General features: G+C 40.2%; 1 protein-coding gene across 2 annotated transcripts in view; it reads right to left on the bottom strand.

Moving 5' to 3' along the window:
- The window catches only part of LOC120535080 (surfeit locus protein 4), a 78,690-nt gene that overhangs the window by 26,750 nt on the left and 32,147 nt on the right, over nucleotides 1–19,793 (bottom strand). The window contains exons 1-2 of one of the 2 annotated variants that reach the window (XM_039762630.1): nucleotides 17,182–17,306; nucleotides 3,155–3,341 (exon numbers count right to left, since the gene is read on the bottom strand). In XM_039762630.1, coding sequence (XP_039618564.1) covers nucleotides 3,155–3,341; nucleotides 17,182–17,217 — 223 coding nt within the window. In that variant the 5' untranslated portion in view covers nucleotides 17,218–17,306. Of the gene's footprint in view, nucleotides 1–3,154; nucleotides 3,342–17,181; nucleotides 17,307–19,793 lie in introns of those variants that run through there. The other variant, XM_039762629.1, reaches the window with a different exon arrangement.

The raw sequence follows: 19,793 nt of genomic DNA, 5'->3' as shown, positions 1-19,793 counted from the left end.
CACTAATCACTGTCTTTCCAAAACAAAATAAGGACTTATTACAATGTGCATCATACAGACCAATTTCACTTCTGAATAACGACGTTAAAATACTCTCTAAAATCATAGCTAGAAGGATGGAGAAAGTGCTCCCCTCAGTAATATCACAAGACCAAACTGGATTTATTAGGGGCCGACACTTATCTTCAAATCTTCGACGCCTGTTTAATGTAATATACTCACCAACTAAATCAAACACCCCAGAAATATTATTATCATTGGATGCAGAAAAAGCATTCGACATGATTGAATGGAAATACCTTTTTACTATTTTGGAGAAGTTTGGGTTTGGCCCGAACATTTGTGCATGGATTAAATTACTGTACACTAACCCAGAAGCTTCAGTTTGCATCAATAACATTTGCTCAGACTACTTTAAACTAGAACGTGGCACAAGACAAGGATGCCCTTTGTCACCACTGCTGTTTGCAATTGCCATTGAACCACTGGCAATACATTGTCGAAATACTGATCAGATAAAGGGGATTAGCAGAGAAGGACTGGAACAGAAAATCTCATTATATGCAGATGACATGGTACTGTATATATCGGACCCAGAAAATTCTGTGCCTGCAGTCTTAGCAGCACTCACAGAATTTCAAAAGCTCTCTGGTCTCAGAATTAATCTGAATAAAAGTGTACTCTTTCCGGTGAATTCGCAAGCATATAATATTAGATTAGACACCCTTCCTTTTATCATTGCAGAACAGTTTAAATACCTCGGGTAAACATCACAAGTAAACATAAAGCTCTTTATCAACAAAATTTCGTCGTCTGTATGGAAAAAATTAAACAAGACTTGCATAGATGGTCAACCCTTCATCTCACACTAGCTGGAAGAATTAACACTGTTAAGATGAATATTCTTCCTAAGCTCCTTTTTATTTCAAAACATACCAATATACATTAATAAATCGTTCTTTAAGCAATTAGATTCAACAATAACCTCATTTATTTGGAATTCTAAACATCCACGCATCAAAAGAGCGACCCTACAAAGACAAAAGGCAGAAGGTGGCATGGCTCTACCTAACTTCCAGTTTTATTACTGGGGCAAATATACAGTCGATAAGAACCTGGACACAAATAGAAGAACATACACAGGCATGGACCGCAATAGAAGTAAAATCCTGCAGTACTTCTTTGTATTCCTTGCTTTGTGCTCCAATAAACACACGTTATCGGCAATACACTAATAACCCAATTGTGCTCCACTCACTTAGAATCTGGAACCAATGTAGAAAGCATTTTAAGACGGAGAAGCTTCTTTCTGTGGCACCCTGCAAAAGAACCACCTCTTTCAACCCTCACAAACATATGCAGTTTTTAATATCTGGAAAAGATTTGGAATTAACTTGCTTAGAGATCTTTATATAGACAACGTCTTTGCATCCTATGAACAATTACATTCCAAATTTAACATTCCAGCTACAAATTTCTTTCACTATCTTCAAATCAGGAACTTTGTTAAACAGAACCTTCCAGATTTTCCTCATCTTGCACCCTCATCCACGCTGGAAAAATTATTGCTCAATTTCAAGGAGTTAGACTCCATCTCTACAATATATAAAATCCTTTTACAATCCCTTCCTTTCAAAGATCCAAGAGGACACTGGGAAAATGACCTCTCAATTAATATATCAGAAAAGGAGTGGAAAGTAGCAATGCAGAGAATTCACTCAAGCTCCATATGTGCAAAGCATACAATTATACAACTCAAAATTATATATCGAGCACATCTGTCTCGACTAAAACTCTCCAAAATGTTTCCAGGGCATGATCCAACCTGCGAACGTTGCAACCAAGCCCCAGCCTCACTAGGTCACATGTTCTGGGCCTGCTCCAAATTAACATTATTCTGGACAAAAATTTTTAATTACCTCTCAGACAGTCTTGGACTCACAATCCCTCCTAACCCATTAACAGCTGTGTTTGGGGTTCTTCCAGAGGGTCTTAAAGTGGAGAAAGACAAACAAATTGTGATTGCATTCACTACACTGTTGGCACGCAGACTTATTCTGATAAACTGGAAGAACCCAAACTCTCCTCTTTAAGTCAGTGGGAAACTGATGTGTTATATTATTTAAAATTGGAAAAATCAAATACTCAGTTAGAGGATCTGTGCAGACTTTTTTCAAAACATGGCAGGATCTAATCAGTAATATTTTGAAATGATTTTATAAAGCACAGAGAATTTGTTGATTTAGGTATTTTTAAAAGCCTTAAATTTTACACCGTTTGGCTTGCTCTCTCTCTCAAGGGTGGGGATCGATCTGTTCTTAGCATAATTCTTTTTTTTGTAAAACTTGATTGCTATGTATTGATTGTAATAAAATTAAAAATAAAAAAAAAAAAAAAAAAAAAGAAACTGGTTTGTAGTTGGAAGCCCCATTTTAGCTGGTCATCTGTCGGCTCGTTTCACGTCTCATTTCTGTTTGGCAGCCATTTAATGAGAAACAAATCAATTCAGAGGACTGAATCCTTAAAAACAGGGCTATTAAAATGAAAGGAAAAGGAGATAATTAGCAGTGAATACTGGTCATTGATTAGGAGAAGGGTCAGAATGAAAACCTGCAGTCACTGTGGCCCATCAGGCCAGGAGTTCAGCACCCCTGCACTAAGCAGTCAGGATCATGGTGCTCTCCGGGCATTCGCCAAGCTGAGATTCCTCCACCAGACTGCTAGATAGTGAAGCCTGATTTGTCACTCCAGTGAACGTTTTTCCACTGCTCCAGAGTCCAATGACGGCATACTTTACACCACAAAAGCCAATGGATTGCACTGCCCACGGTGATCTGGCAGTGCCCATGGTCTTGTTGCCTTAAAACCCGTGCAGATTTTGTTTTTTCTGTCCTCCCTGGCCATTGGACCATACTTTATTCTTTGTTAATTCGTCTTTTTTTTTTTCTTTCTTTATCCTGTAAAGCACTTAGAGCTATAACATTTGTATGCAAACATGCTTTAGAAATGATGATGATGCTTTGTGTCTGGCAGACAATGGACAGATGGATACACTGGTGTAGAACCATCAGCTGCATTCAATGGAATTAAAAACTGAGCAAACCAAACACAGGCAAAATGAAAACGTTAAATGGCACCCCCTTGACCCACTCACCCAGCTGTCCCATAAGGTTAAGGAGAACAAAGCAAGTTGCCAGGAAGTAGCCACAGTTCCAGGTGGCCTCGATGTAGTCCCTCTGCTCATTCCACTGAAACCACATGCGGATCCCATCCTCCAGGAATGTGCTGATGAGGCAGAGCCTTGCCAAATGAGGCAGATACTGCTTTGTCACACGAAGAAACTGTGGAGGTAGAGAGGAAAAGGGCTTTATTAATTACAATAATGAAGCAATTAATACAGTGCAATAATTAAAGTCAAACAGTGCAGCTGTAGAATGAACCAGAAGGCAAACCTGACCACAGCCTCTGCCCTCAGTCATTTAGAAATTACCTTTTAATACAGAAGGTAGACACAATATTTTTGTAGCCGTCCCGATAAGCTTCACAGAATTCACTTTTAACGTCTTGGCTGCAGGTTAGCCCAATGTCTCCCGTCAGCACCGTTTTATCTTAAAACCACATCCTGGACAATGAAGAAAAGCAGACACTGCTAAACACGTCTAGCAGCCATCGCTCCATTTCTTAATCAGATTAGCCACCTGCAGGTTCCAGTCAAACACTGCAAATTCTGATAATGGGCGAACCAGGTAGGAAAACTGACAAAATTTAGGAAATCATGAAGAACATGGAAATGCACTCCTGGCCAAGAAAATATTGGCACCCTGGCACTTCTTTCAGAAAACGGTTGCAATTTCAAATGCTTTGATCTTCATAGTGATCTCTTTTGTTTGCATTGGAACAACACAAAAAGACAGACAAAGAACTCCAAAAATCATCACTGCGAATCGACTCTGTCACTTATTTCCGGGCTTATCGTGATCAACTTTGACTTCACTAAGCACTCTGAGCAGATCAAGGACTCATTTTTGGCTCGTCCTTCAGCAAAAGTGCCAACTGCTGAGCCTCTCGTGTTTATGCTACTCAACCGGTTTTCAAAGCATTTTATGAATAAACACCTGCTGCACACTCATTTTTATTATGTTGCATTTGAATGCCTCTGAATTTTGTACTTGCATATTTATAAATTCAAGGATTCTTATTTATGAACGTGACCTTCATCTACACAGACATTTTATCATAACTTATGTTATATAAAAAATCAAAATAAAATAGATGGCAGCCAGAAGTATACAGTCAATCCGTTAGGCGACTTCACTTGAGGGGTGCCTGTTATGAAAGTTATGAGGTGTGTGTGTTTGTGTGTTATGGGCATCAATGGGCGCAGTTTACAGTGCTTTGAAAAAGTATTTGCCCCCTTCCCGATTTCTTCTTTTTTTTGCATGTTTGTCATACTTAAATGTTTCAAATCAAACAAAATCAAATATTAGATGATAACCCAAGTAAACACAAAATGCAGTACTTAAGCGATGAATTTATTTACTAACCCTCATCCATGAATTGGGGAAAGCGCAGATTTTTCAAATTCCTTCCCTTTCAAGGTAATACGACGGCCATGAAATTTTCTGACTTTTCATTTTGCTTTTTCTTGAAAAATGTGCCGAAATCCGCTTCTCAATAACTTAATGCAGATAAGTGCTACAGTAGCACAAAGTAGTTGGCGGTTGGTCTCTGAGACCCCCCCAAATTCATGGAAATGTTACCATTTTTTTTTTTTTTTTGAGTGTTTTTGCTTCATTTTATATTTGAACTTTCTGTTTAAATTTGGTTTTGATTTTCTTAGTCCTGCCTGAGACGTTGCTGGTGTGTAGTTTGTTGAGGAGCAAACCCAGTTGATGTGTTTATGAACAATGAGTCAATGACCAACAAAGAAATTCAATGCAAGTGAAGCTCTGGCTGAAACACTGAAGGAGTTGTCAGATTTCGATACATCAGACAACTCAAATGAAGAGGACAGTGATGATGGAAGTGACGCTGTGTCAAGTAACGAGGAAACAAAAATTGATGATGAAATAGCCCCGTGGAGATGCAGCAAACGTAGCTAAGAACCGACACTGTCACACGTGCCCAAGGGCAAAGGGGAGAAAGATAAAGGCCGCTTGCTCCCAGTGCCAACTTCCAGTTTGCCAGGAACATTCAGAACGTTCTCGTGTGTGTCTGGCCTGCAGACAAGTTGAGGTTGAGGCAGATTCTGAGTGACTGTTCTGTATGCGAATCAGACGTGGAACTGGCGTCTTGTTTTAGTGCTACTATGACTGTATTTTATATGATTTGGTGAACACTGAACACGCATTACTATTACAACGGTAACATGTAAACCATTGAAAATTTACATCACATTTACTTCATTTCAGAGGTAATAATTTCTGACGTTATTGTATTACGTTTTAGGCAGATTTAACCAGTTTAAAATGGTCTGCAAGACCCCACCATTCATGGAAGCATTCTAAAAATGGCATACGTGGATGAGGGTTAAGAGAAAAACCATCCAAACCTACATGGCCCTACGTGAAAAAGTAATTGCCCCCTAAACCTGGCAATGAGTCTTTCACATCGCTGTGGAGGAATTTCGGCCCACTCTTCTTTGCAGAAATGTTTCAATTCAGCCACACTGGAGAGTTTTTCCGAGCATGAACTGCTTTTTTTTTAAGATATAATCAAATTATCTCACCTGAAGGGGCCTGTGTTGCCCTGAAAGCTTGCATATTGTAATCTTTCTAGTTAGCCAATAAAAGGTGTCATTTTCCCTGACTTCTCACTAAACCCCACTATACACAGAGATGTGAAAATATCTGGACGTTAGCATCAGTAGGCTTTGCACCCTAGGAACCAAGACAAACATGTCAGTAATTATTTACCACTCTGATCTTTCTGATCATAAATGAGGTCATTACGATAGCAATTGACGAGTAGAATTCGTAATTCATTGCAGAATTACAGTATTTGAGGGTTCCTCTAGAGCAGGAGTGTTGAACTCTGGGCCTGGAGGGCCGCAGTGGCTACAGGTTTTCATTCTAACCCTTTTCCTAATCAGTGACCACTTTTCACTGCTAGTTAACTAATTTACCCATCATTTTAATAGCCTTGGTTTTTAACGGTTCAGTCCTCTTTTCTTTATTAAATGGCAGCAAAACAGAAATGAGATGTGAAGCCAGCCAACAGATATTCAGCTAAAACGGAGCTTCAAACTCTAAACAATTTCACTCCCGCCAGTTTCTTAATTAGAAGCAGATTATTGCCGGTAATTAAGCCAATTATTTAATTCCATGGCTTGTTGCTGCTCTCATTCTCCCACAGCAGACATTTCCAAAACCGTTGATTTTCTGTTTTTTCTAAGACCGCCATCAAAATGTTTTGGTGACCTGAGACATCAACCTTAGTGCGATGTTCACCTTTCTTTATTTTCAGATATTGTGTGATGGGCACAGGTGAGCTAATCATGTGGCGGCTTGTTTTGTATCTCGTCATTGTTTGGCTGCTAATTAAGGAAAATGAGACAACAAAGGGGCCCGAGTCAAGTTAATTAAAACGAAGTCAAAAGAAGATAATTAGCAGCAAAAACTGGTCACTAATGAAAAAGATGGTTTGAATAAAAACCTGTAGCCACCGCGGCCCTCCAGGACTGGAGTTCGACACCCGTGATCTAGAGGGCCCCTTTCTCTTTCAGGATTTAGCTCAAAAACTAACCAGCACGTCATTATCTCATAACAGGCTAAAGTTTCCAGTTCGGTATTTTTCTGTCCAGCCATTTTAAATCTAGACCATCCTCAAGAAGCTGTAACACAGACAGACAGACAATTGAGATATCAGTGTTTTTGGCATTGGGGATCTTAAAACCAGGGCTGTGGAGTCGGTAGATAAATGCTCCGACTCCTCAGTTTCTAAATCTTCCGACTCCTCTGTATGTATATACTATGCTAATGTATTTTCTACATCCATTGACGGAAAGGAAGGCAACATACATGTCATTTCACCACAGAACTACTGGCTAGGAAGCCAACACTCTACTATAATGCCAGATTAAAGACAAACACAATGAAAACAAGGTTTTGTTTATTTATTTATTATTATTTTTTTAAACAAGTGTCTGGATAGTAATAGCAGGCATAAAAATCAGGAACAAGAAATGTATTGGTTCAAAAATACAAACCACATTCTTTGGTAGTTTTAACTTTTAAAACAAAAAAAAAAAGCTTAACTTATATGAACTAAAAACAATATCTGGAAAACCTATATTAAACTTGGAATACAGTTATAGTTAAAGGAAATCATGAATCATGTTTGAATCCCATAGTCAGGTTTAAAGTTTAAGTTTATTCCCTTCACTTATACAAGTGTCTCTAGTCCTGCAAAAAACATTTACCTAATTATCAGTGAGAGTTAAGGCCCCCAAATACGCAGCGATCCGTGGCCGATTTCGCCACCGACCGATGTGCGTGTACAATCACGGCAATTGATTGGCGGCCGCAGATTGCGGGTGTCCACATGGACGGGCAGATCCAGCTTGCCGAAAATCTCGACCACCGCCCCCATCCAAAGTAACGTGATGCCTCTGTCCGCTGCAGTGGCTGTCTCCTCTGTCAGCCAGCCGGAAGTTTAGTGCATTGTGTCACTCACCGGCCAGCTGATCAGCAGAACGAGCCTCTGCTGGAGACCGGTAGGGAGATCTGTGTTCTCGGCTCCTTCACTAGCGCATAGCGAAGGGGAGCCGACGGAGCCGAGAACACACCAGATGATTTTTCAGGCGTTTGACGCGTGATGACTCGTTGAACGGCCGAAAAATCGGCAGTGCATCTGTAAATGTATGGGGGGCTTTAGGCTAGGTTCACAGTTCCCTGTAACAGTGGAACAGGACACAATGGAAAGCGGTGCCGCACCTTACCCGTGCATTACATCCTATATAGTGACGCATACAGTCAATGAAAAGCATGCTTAATGGTAACTTGACATGTTCGTTTTGTGGTAACATTATGCACTGCATGCACTAGGCTTTATTCTTACAGCAGAGAAGTAGTTCATGATGACCGTTTGTGAATTGGGACATTTCAACTTACTTTTTTAATTCCCATTTAAATTTAGTAGGAGTCGGAGTCGGTTAACTTTTTGCCGACTCCAGGTACCCAAAATTGTCTCCGACTCCGACTCCACAGCCCTGCTTAAAACAGCAAGGTCCATCAATGGAGATTGAAATTTTTGACGAATCTAAAGCTTTCGCTCCTCCCTCATAGACGACAGGTTATTATGGGGAAGGGGGCAAAGCAAAAAATGTATTATGACCCATCCATTAAAAAAAAAAAAAAAAACCCAGGATTGACTCTAAAATAATTTGAAACTGACAAAAGTAATTGGCTCCCATCCTTGATTATTGGGATTAATAAAAGTATCTATCTATTCACACATCCTTCTCCACACTCCACCTTCTTCTCCTGCCCGTGTCTCATGTGCCGTACATCATTGCTGGTCTTACTGTATGCAATGTGTACAGCGCCTCGAGAAAATCTTCAATCCCTTTCACTTTTCACTGCTTTCAGGATACTTTACAGTTTTTCTCAGTTGCTTTGGTGCATTTCTCACAACAGAATTGCAGTTCTCAAAACTGCTCATTCAATTCCCACAACCTTTAGTCAGTTGTGCACATCATAACAGCAATTTCTGGGTGTTTTCGTCATTTTGCAATTGCTTTAGTTCACTAAAGGCAGATGCTTATGTGCAATTCTCAGCTGTGTCATGCATCAGCGGTTGCTGACGTCATGATGATCAAAATGCATCGTGTAGCCCTCTTTTGCATAGTCTTACACAATGAAAAAATGACAAGTTTGTCTGGAGTGTAAGTTATTGCAGTCAAAAGTGCTCAACAAGATATCTTTGGCTGTCAAGTGTATTTTATAGGTTTCTACAAAACTTTTTTTGGTTCGTATTCATAATACCAATGATTCCTGCAACACCTTAAATTGCTCTCAGGTGACACATTATTCAGGGCAGGTGTGAGATCTTCTCAGTTGCTTTGGTGCATTTCTCACAACAGACTTAACATTTGCATAACAGCGAGTGCATTTCTCAAAACACTTAGTGCAAATGGAAAAACATCATGGATGACCAGCAAAAGCTGGTGGGAATTGAACGAGCAGTTTTGAGAACAGGATCAGCAGCAATTGTAGAGAGCATTTAGAGTTTCAGTATGTATATATTGTTTTCGATCTTGTAACTTTTTTCCTTCATTTCATAGGTTATGTATAAAGTATTGAAATGCATTTTTTTGCTAGACTCCAAGTGCAGTGCATAGCATGTCACCATATGCCTGTGCAATCAATAAAATATTCTTCTTGAATCAGTCTCCCGCAATCAGTGTTTTGTATTTTTATGTTTCCTGCCCTTGTCATTCAGATGTTTTGTGCATCAGAACATGTTTAGATTGTGCCAATTTTATATTGATAACATGACTTTACATTTTGGCTGTCATGTCCGTGGACGATGATTCATGGACTTGGCATTTTGATGGCACTGACAAATCCAGCGATGTAAATACTTGCTTTTGAGGCATGGATTAAGGATTTTGAAGAGGTTGCCTGCTTTTGCTGGTCATCCATGATGTTTTGCCATTTGCACTTAGTGTTTTGAGAAATGCACTCGCTGTTATGCAAATGTTAAGTCTGTTGTGAGAAATGCACCAAAGCAACTGAGAAAAACTTTAAAATGCTCCCAAAACTGACTCCCCGCCTTTCCCTGTTAACCTATGAATACCACATGTACAAAATTAAACAGCCATCTTAATAAAAGGATAAACGTCTGCATGCTTATTGCTATGCCTCTGTCAGTCCAAGAGACGGCAGAACGCGTTGCATTTGTCACTCCAACAAATGGCACATCACAAACATTAACTCTGCTTCTACAAATCCCATACCAAATGGCACAACAGACTTTTTTTTTACTGAATGTCATTCCAACAGATGGCACATCACACACATTCGTAATGCTACTTTATTACTATAAATGTTTGTGATGCGCCTACTGTTGGAATGACATAAGTAAAATATTTTATCACTAAATGCATTACAAAATAAATTCAAGTAGATGGTACACGGCAAAGGTTCACACAAAGGTCTACGCTGATTATTTAGATTTCGGCTCGCAGCACAGATAGTCCCTCCCTAATGGTGTGCTGTACATCACTGCTGGACTTATTGCATGCTAGGCGTACAGTGCCTCCAGAAATACTTCAGTGCCCTTCACTTTTGTCACCTTTTGTTATATTGCAGCCTTATGGTAAAAATCATTTTTTCCTCCTCATCAGGCAATACTCAGTACCCCAGAATTCACTTTGTAAAAGCAGGCTTGAACACACAAAAGTGGGTTATTCTGCATAATCAGCAACAACCACCCTAAATATACATTTAATATTTATTTTTTGTAATAGCAGTCTACACTACTGCGGAGTATTTTAAATGTAGAGTCTATGGAGTAGCCATTTTTTAATATGCAATCACAGAAGCAGCACTTGTGAACACTGGATGATGAGACACTCACTATGTACAGCAGGCGACAATCTCCAACATGTCAGCTACCTGTGTATATACACACACACAAACACACACACTTCTATCTTTCTCATAGTAAAGGTAGCCTGCTCCATGAAGCACAACCCTTTGAAGGATATACAAGGACAACAAAAGCCTCTCTGAGGGCTCAACACACCAAATCTTGAGGCAAATGGGCTACAATAGCAGAAGGCCAAGTCGAGTTCCACTTCTGTCTGCCAAGTGAGAGCTGAGGCTGCAGTGGGCACAGCGTCATCAAAACTGGACAGGTGAAGACCGGAAGAAGAAAAAAAAAAAAAAAGAAAACGCAGCCTGGTCTGATGACTCTCGACTTCTGTTGAGGGTCACAGATAACAGGCTTAAAGTTTTAATCCATGCACCTGACCTGCATTGTGTCAACAGTCCAGACTGGCTGTGGTGGTGTGAATTGGTGTGGGGATTGTTTTCTCGGCACACTTTGGGCCCATGAATACCAAACAATTATCACTTCAATGGCATGACCCCCTTTGAGCATTGCTGCTGCTAATGATGTGCATGCGGTCGTGGCCGCAATTCACCCATCTTCTAATGGCCCCTTTCCAGCATGACGATGCAGGTCAGGTCACAAATCCAACGTTGTCGCAAACTTCTTTCATGAACCTGACAGAGTTCAGGTGTTCCTCACCATTCACCAGATCTGAATGCAGCAGGACACCTTTGGGGTGTGGCAGGATGGGAGATTTGCAGGGTGAACGGGCAGCGGACGAATCCGCAGTAATTGTGTGATACAATCAGGTTCGACGTGGACCAGAATCTCAATGGAGTTTTTCCCCCCCAACAATCTTGTGGAATCCACGCCATGAAGAACTGAGGCTGTTTTGGAGAGCATAAGGAGGCCGCGTACCCAGGATTTGTTCAGTTTATTGCAAATGCAGCCGACTGGTAGTGAAAACACAAACTCCTTTCAAACCATTAATGGAAGGGGATGAAAAGTATACAAACAAACTGGACGGGTGTTGAGTAGCATTTGAATGAGCGTAACATTTTGATACTTGGAGGAAACCTGAAGAGATCATGTAAAAGCAGCAACCTTTTCAAATGACTCTTCACGTTCATTACTTTTACGCTCTCCATCTGCATTTCCTGGAGTATCGCATAGCGTGTTCATTGTTTCAAGGATTAAAGCAAAAGCAGCACATCCACAGGCTTAACCTCCACCTGGCAGCTTAGCAGATACACCAGTTGGACAGGCACACATGAAGTGGAAAGAATGGAGTACAATTTCAGCTACTTAGCAGGCCCTTTTTTCCACCACGTAACAAAGAACAGCTTTGAATCACAAAACGTAACAAATGTGTTAAATGGACACACACATTAACCGGGGGATTGAACCTTCAATGACGTCCGTGTGACTCTTGAGCTTGTTTGCTCTTTTTAACCGCTTTGTCATCTCCATGTTGATTTGTTAATATTTAATCAGAAAGGTCTCCAGTGTGGGCTTTATTTTATAGTCAAAGGACAGTGCAGATTAAAAGGTGCCTGCTGTAGTCCACAGCTGCTACATCAAGGTCCTATTTTGTCCTTTAAGGAATGTCCTTCTCACTGCCACTCACCCTGTCAAACCTGCAGCACAAAGTCTCCTCTTCACAGTACACACTGACTTAACCTCTGCTGTTAAGCTGCTGTGCTGTAAGGCGTCTGTGATCACATAAGCTGGTGTCTTCCGATTGGCTTTTGACTTCGGTTCTGCCAGGTCTCCTCCTATCAGAGCTTCTTCTAGTTTCCAATTGCCTTTGGATTGTGTAGGACACCACTGGAATCCCCAACACTTGGATCGTTTTTACAATTTGTCGAAATAAAAGGCCTACACCTTCTGAGGATTGTAATATTTGGCCTCATTTCATTTGTTAATTGCAGTTTTCTTGCCATTATCACTGGAACATTGCCCAAGGTGTACTTCATTCAGTCTGTTCCAACTCTGCTTTAAGACAGACAGAAGGTTTTAAGTAATCAATAGAAGTTGGGACACCTGTGCAAACTGTTTGCTGTCAACTTGCAAGGCTTCATTTACTTTCATTTCTGCAGCACGTCTGGAGGTTGCAGCCTATTAGTTGTTCCCTGAAGAAGGTCCATTTCGAATATTCTGATATTTTTTTTTTTTTTGCCAACCTAAACATTAAATGTAAATTTAAAGTCTACTGCTTACTTTGTCACCATTTTAGGTCATTCACTGCATTTCCAACTGATTATATTTGAAGAAAAAAACTGAAGGGTTCTAAAATATTTGACTAGTTGAGTATGTGCAAGCAAACAGAATACAGCAGACATCCTCAGACTATGACATCCTTAACTGTAACCTGATTAAGGGTTTATGTGGTCAATGACCGGGTTACTCACGGAGAAATCTACGCATGTTAGCCCAGTTTCTCAGAGACTAATAACCTGTGTTCTCTAACTGGAATACGGGCTTACATGGCGTTTTAGAGACTGGGTTTCTGTGAATAACCAGGTTAATAAAGCGCATGTAAACGCCATCAATACACCTTCCATGTTAAATCTGCTTCCAATAATGAAGGTCTTATAATGAACTAAACTAGAAACATATCTTCTTTGTTAATCAAGGCATTGAGGTACTGTCAGATGAGGCACAGAGTGATAGTACACTTTATGAAACATGCTGTACAAAAAGTACTGCTTTCAGGGAACTTTAAATGTTCCCATAACTGCCTTTTTTCCCTTTCCCTGTTAACTTATGAATACCACAGACAGGTACAAAATGAAATCTCTATATATAATCTTCATTTGGATCTTGATCTTTGTCCGCAAATGAATTAGAAGAAGAAGCACTAGATGGCAGTAGAGAGACAGCTAAAACATAGGCATTGCATTAAGAATCTCCTCCAGGCTTATACTACTGCAGACTGTAGTACGCCAGTCACACCTCAAAACACAGACATTCAAACTAAACAAATTGTTGTGCTTTAAATTAACTAAAGAGATCTTCATTTAGATCTTGATCTTTGTTTGTCCGCGAATTCCACGTATGCGTAGACCACCTTCTAGTTTAGTACGTTGTTGTTACTCACGGATGTCAACAATGTGCCGGAATAACGAAAGGGGTGGTGGACAGTGTTACGCTGGTTAGCTCCTGAGGCCTGGTTAGAGAATGAGATTGCTGAAGATAAAAGGTACGTGCCTACGTAACATATGGATGAAAGAAAGACAGTCGGTACAATGAATGACAACGTAACAGCACGTTCCGGAAATTATTATTGTTACATTGTAGCCGACGAGTGCTGCGCATCTCACAGTTGTACCGTGGCTTGCTCACATGTAAGTGAAGTGATCCCTCTTTATGCTTTAAAGAGCCTGGATACCTATGTGTCCCCCTTTTATAACCATTGCTCCGTGTATATTGCCTTACTCTTTGGATTGCCACAAAGCAACCTGCGAGATTGGAGAAAGGTTGAGAAGACATCGTGAGAGGAAACGACAGCATCGTGAAAACGAGACGGACTGTGAACGGACAGAAGCAGAAATGCTCCTACACCACCACATAATTACGATTCGGACAGTGATTCTGAGTAGGCCGTTCCTATCGAATCAACGTCCAGGGGTTTTCTTTTATAATTTTGTTTCCCTTTATAAAAAATCATAATGCTGTGCGACGAAGGGCCCAGTTCACGACTAGCAGCCGCGTTTAAACAGAGAGCCCTTCACAGACACGCGCAACGTAGTTGGGAACACATGGCTAGTATCTTAATAAAAGGATAAGTGTCTGCATGCCTGTCTTTGTGTCTGTCGCGTTGCTATGTCTCTGTCAGTCCAAGAGATTGCAAATCTCAAACAGTTTTAGTAATAAAATGCATTTCATTTGTCATTCCAACAAAGGACGTATCACATACTAACGCTGCTTCACCAAATTCCATAAGAAATGGCATAACACACAGACGTATGCATTGCACTTGCCATTTCAACAGATGACGCATCACAAAATGAACTCTGCTTCTACAAATCCCACACCAAATGGCATATAACACAGACATATTTCTTGAATGTCATTCCACATGATGGCACATCAAACATTTAACACTTTTTACAAATCCCACACCAAATGGCATATAACAGACTTGTGCATTGCATTTGTCATTCCAATAGATGCCGCATCACAAACATTTGTAATACTACTTTCTATTACTACAAATGTTTGTGATGTACCATCTGTTGGAATGACAAAAGCAATACATTTGATCACTACATGCATTACAAAATACATTCCAGTAGATGGCACACTGCAAAAGTCAAAACAAAAGGTCTACGCTGGTTATTTAGATTTCAACCCAGGTTGAAAATGACACAAATATATTTTTAAAACAGACAAATTAAAAATGTGGAGGGGGTATTCACAACATGTACTCTTACAGCCACTCATCCGGGAGAATAAAGAGAGCAAAACACCACATACAGTAACTTAATAAATATCTGCATCCTTTGGAAGGTTGCGGTTGTTGCTAAACTATACTGACAATTTACTTCATGAGCTTCATGTCATTTAGAATGTTATTATTTGTGCCATTCTGTACTTGATTTATAATTTTGTAAAATACAATTCAAGGCAAAGTGTTTTTGTCGCTCAACAGCCTCTTCCTGTCCTGATAAAGCTGCCTGTGTAGCTCTGTTAACTGCAATGAAAAGATAAAGATAAAGCGCTTTTGGCTTTATCTTGGTGTATCCAGGAAGCCAGATGCATTTAGTGCACTTTAGATTTGTTTTAGAGCTTCACAGTAATCAAAACTACGCTGAGAAAAAAAAAAAAGCCAAAGACATTTTATAGGTGCTACTTAATACAAAAACGGGGAGGGAGTTTGGGGAGAGAAATAAAAATCAAACCTTTTGATGTAGTGAGAAAAGCATTATATAAAATGTAAAGACTTATTACAGTAAAGGTTTGGGGGGAAAAAGTCTAAAAGCATTAAGGCTTTGATCATCAAACCCTGAGGTTGTGGGTTCAAATCCTGTAATTTGGCACTGTGTAACCAGGACAAGTCACTTCACCCGCCTGTGCTGCAATTAGAAAAACCTGCATAATGAAAGCGATTGTGTCTCAAATGTTACATTACCTTAAATAAGGGTGTCAGCCAAATAATAAATAATAATACAGTGCATTTTGGCCAATATGCTGTAAAGGGCTACCCACATGGCGAGAGACTGTCCAGAAGAAGTGCACCAGCAGAATGGCACGAGGCTGGGTAAAGGCCCACAGGAAACCTCACACGCACACATAATTCAGAAAATATTCAGTTGTTGACTTAAATAAATTTGCATCCCTTTCTTAAAATGTTTTCACTTTGTATGGAGTTTATATTGATGGGCAAAGTGGCAAATGTATCCTTTGAAAACTAAACCTACAGGACGATAAAGGGTGCAGAGAGAAGGGTTTGGAATGCCTTCTGAATCTACTGTAATTGCACACAATACATAAATATATGCAGTATATCCTACAATATATTCGTTTTCCTCTATTTAGTAAAAGAAAATCTTGTTTCGTATTAGTATCAAATAAATTTACAGTGCTTCTCATATTACAAAGAACGCAGAAATAATTCCGTGTTTCAAACTGTGCACACATACAACTGCAAGGCACAGTCGGTGAAGTTTCCACTTAAAGAGTTAATCCCCTCCGGGACACTGCTTCAATCCGATTGGCTACTCTCCCCTCCAATCGCCTGAAGAGAGCTGCTCAGAAAACCACGTCGGCACAACCGGCCAGTCAGAATGCAACAAGTAGCACATGTGTGTTATCTTGAATGGGAAGAAGGTCAGCCAATGAGCAGAGAGCAGAGGTGACGCCACTCTGCACGCGCAGCAGAAAGACGTGCTGCACGCAGTCTGTTAACACGAAGTCCTGAACTAGCAGTGCAAGACACTGCAAAGTCTGCCGCGTTTACGCAACTGCACATTTTAAATTACATTCAAAGTGATTCAGTTTTGACGATACCGTTTCTGCTGCTTAACAAACCAAACCGTCATACTTAACATTTGTGTTTTAGGACGTAAACGTGTCCAGGAAATGCGCTTTAATCTCGGGAGGAACTTTTTATATTGGCGGACAAGTTAATACTGGAAATGCTGAAACGTTTAGCTTTGATTTGCACATACGAGCTATAAAAGTTACCTCAAACATTCACACTGCACAAATCAACTCAAATACAAGGCAAGAATATCTCAACACCAGCCGAAGTTTGCTACCTCAACTTAGATACAGTATTTTACTAGAGGCCGTAGCCGCTCCGAACACGGGGCGTTTCTGCCGGGATTCGCTTACGTGTCGATCCGTCTTTAGATCGCTTCCCTTGAGAAGGCTACTCTTAAGAATAGCCGAACAAAAGCATATAGGAGCCCTACTCCCCTCGGGCTTTTGTATTCCGATGGCCAACTTAAAAAGGACTACACAATCTTAACAAAAGCCAAGGGCAGATCAGATAACTGTTCCCCCTATATCTCTATCTCCATATATATCTATGATCTGAAGGCAGTTAAATATATAGTATTTAACTGTCTTCAGATCATTAACAAGCTCCTTCCGTGATGTTTTGGGCTGATCCCTCACCTTTCTCATGATCAACCTCACGCCAAAATCTTGCATGAAGCTCCAGACTGAGGGCGATTGATGGTCATTTTATATTTCTTCCATTTTCGAATAATCACACCAACAGTTGCACCTTCTCACCAAGCTTCTTGCTGATGGTCTTGTAGCCCATTCCAGCCTTGTCCCCGACATCCTTTAACAGCCCTTTGGTATTGTCCACGATGGTGGAGATATTGGAATGGAAGAAACCAATTCTGTGGATAGGTGTGCTTTATACACATAACGAGTCCAGATCAGGACTATCTGTAATTGATTGATTGTAATGTGTGCGCCACATGGGCACACAGCCAAGCTGTGGGAGCCAGAGTTCTGGCTGGGTTGTAGGGGATCAGATCCTTATTTCACTCAATGACATGCCAATCAATTTATAACTTTTATATAATGTGTTTTTTTATGGATTTTTGGTTGATATTCTGTCTCACTCCATTAAAATGAAACTATCATAAAAATTAGACTGTTCATTTCTTTGTAAGTGAGCAACCTCACAAATTCTAATTATTATTATTATTATTATTTCCCCACTGTACATGCACATACATACATACACACACACACACACACACACACACAATAGTGGCTGTCCAAGGGTAACAAGCCACCGTGTATCCTGAACTACTTTATAATCCCACCACTGACACTGTGTGACCCTGAACAAGTCACTTCACCCGCCTGTGCTCCAGCTGGAAAATGAAATGTACCCAGTTGTATCTCAAATGTTGTAAGTTGCTTTAGATAAAGGAATCTTGTAAATGTAGACCATATTTAAGGTTAAAATGCCTACCAGAATGCATGACTTCTTTGGAAAGAGCAACACAAAACCAACTTATGATGCAATTTATACAATAAGCCTGACACTCATGACCAAATCCTGATTATTCACCTCATTTGCACAATTCTGTGGGAAAGCTGAAAAACGCCATGGCTTAAATGTAGTGAAATAATTCTTGGGCGATTACACAATGACAGCTGAAATCTTTCGAAACAGGCCAGGATTTAGATCCACCCAGACAATAAAAACGTCAGGGTTGCTAAAGGTAAACGTGGAATAAATAATTTTAAATGCAAGATTTGAAGTGGCTGGACTGAATTATAAAAGTGGGAAGTCCACATAATTCCTTGTAGTAAATGCAAGGAAAACTGAAGAGATGGCCATTGACATTAAGAAAATAAAAGACAGAGGTCTCATGTATGGAAATCAATTGTTAACTAGCAGAAACAATCATCTCCTTTAAAACGAGAAACATCACAAGTTTTAAGCTGGGTAAACGAGAGCAATCTGAGGGATTTTAATGTTATTGCTATAGATCAGAAAACACTACTTATTCATTATTTGGCTGACACCTTTATCCAAGGTGACTTAAAACATTTGAGATATAATTGGTTTTATTGCTTTAGTTTTTCTAGTTGCAGCACAGACAGGTGAAGTGACCTGCTTAGGATGACACAGTTGGTGTCAGTGGTAGGATTTGAACCTACAACCTCACAGTTCAAGTCCAAAGCCTCACTGCCTGCAATAAATATACACATATGTACAAATACACATATATACATACAGTTAAGATTCAATGCAAGTGCTTCCTTCCATAAACTGAATGACTTTTGTGTCAACTGCCACATTCTCCAAGTGTTTTACTTGCCTGTCCTGCAGAGCATCGTCCTTTATTTTGGTTTAACCTGCATCTTTGGCAACATGTGACTAAGTCAAAGTCAAACTTCAGCGCCTAATTGAGGCTGGTTGGGGTGAAACAAAACTCAGTGTAACAGCAAATATACGAGGATCTGGGTCTTGAAAAGCTCCATCAGTCCCTCAAAGCTCTCACACCCCCACTACATTGCAAATATCATTTTAACTGTGTGGCACTACATGGATTCTTGCATGTTGAATGCCAAATAAAAACTTCTAGATATTCGAGATCATTGGTGCCCTCAGCAATTAGGCTGCTTAATGAGGACAGTAACTGGAAAACATGTCCATCGGCATCACACCAGATTCATAGACGCCACTGTGTTGATGGGTGGTGTGGCCGAGTGCAGGAATGACACGTCACACAAAGGTATAAGTCTGGACATCAACTGGGTTGTCTCGTTTAATTAACTGAAATGTCTAACAAAAACCTCGCCTCTTGGCGTTTACGCTTATTGCCTTTAGGATTAACACAAAACAAACTTTGCTCCAGCCAAAGATATGGGGGTCATTCTGGTCACATAAAAACGCCTCCTTCTGGGCAGCTGGGTTTCTTATAGCTGATGAACCAGATGGGGCAGAGCTAAGTGCCCTCACAGGGTGTTTCTCCCCCTGACCCACTCAATGCCCACTCTCTACTTAGGAGGTTATTACACACCTGTGAGGAGATCTTTCCGAAGTGCATGACAACGTACAGTTTTTTAGTATTTCTATTTGCATATGTATGTATTTATTTCAGATACACGTGGTTCCTTATAATGTATTTTCTCCTTCATTCTCTTTCTATGTTTAAAACTCCAGGTCTATGTAAGCTTACTGCTGATGCACAAACCAAATTCCCTATATGGGATAATAAAGATGGCTTCAATCCTCTAATCTACATCCAGGT

This window comes from Polypterus senegalus, chromosome 9, assembly GCF_016835505.1.
Source record: "Polypterus senegalus isolate Bchr_013 chromosome 9, ASM1683550v1, whole genome shotgun sequence".
NCBI classification, from domain to species: Eukaryota; Metazoa; Chordata; class Cladistia; order Polypteriformes; family Polypteridae; genus Polypterus; species Polypterus senegalus.
The sequence above is the reverse complement of the archived record's forward strand: the minus strand, read 5'-3'. Positions and strand labels throughout refer to the sequence as shown.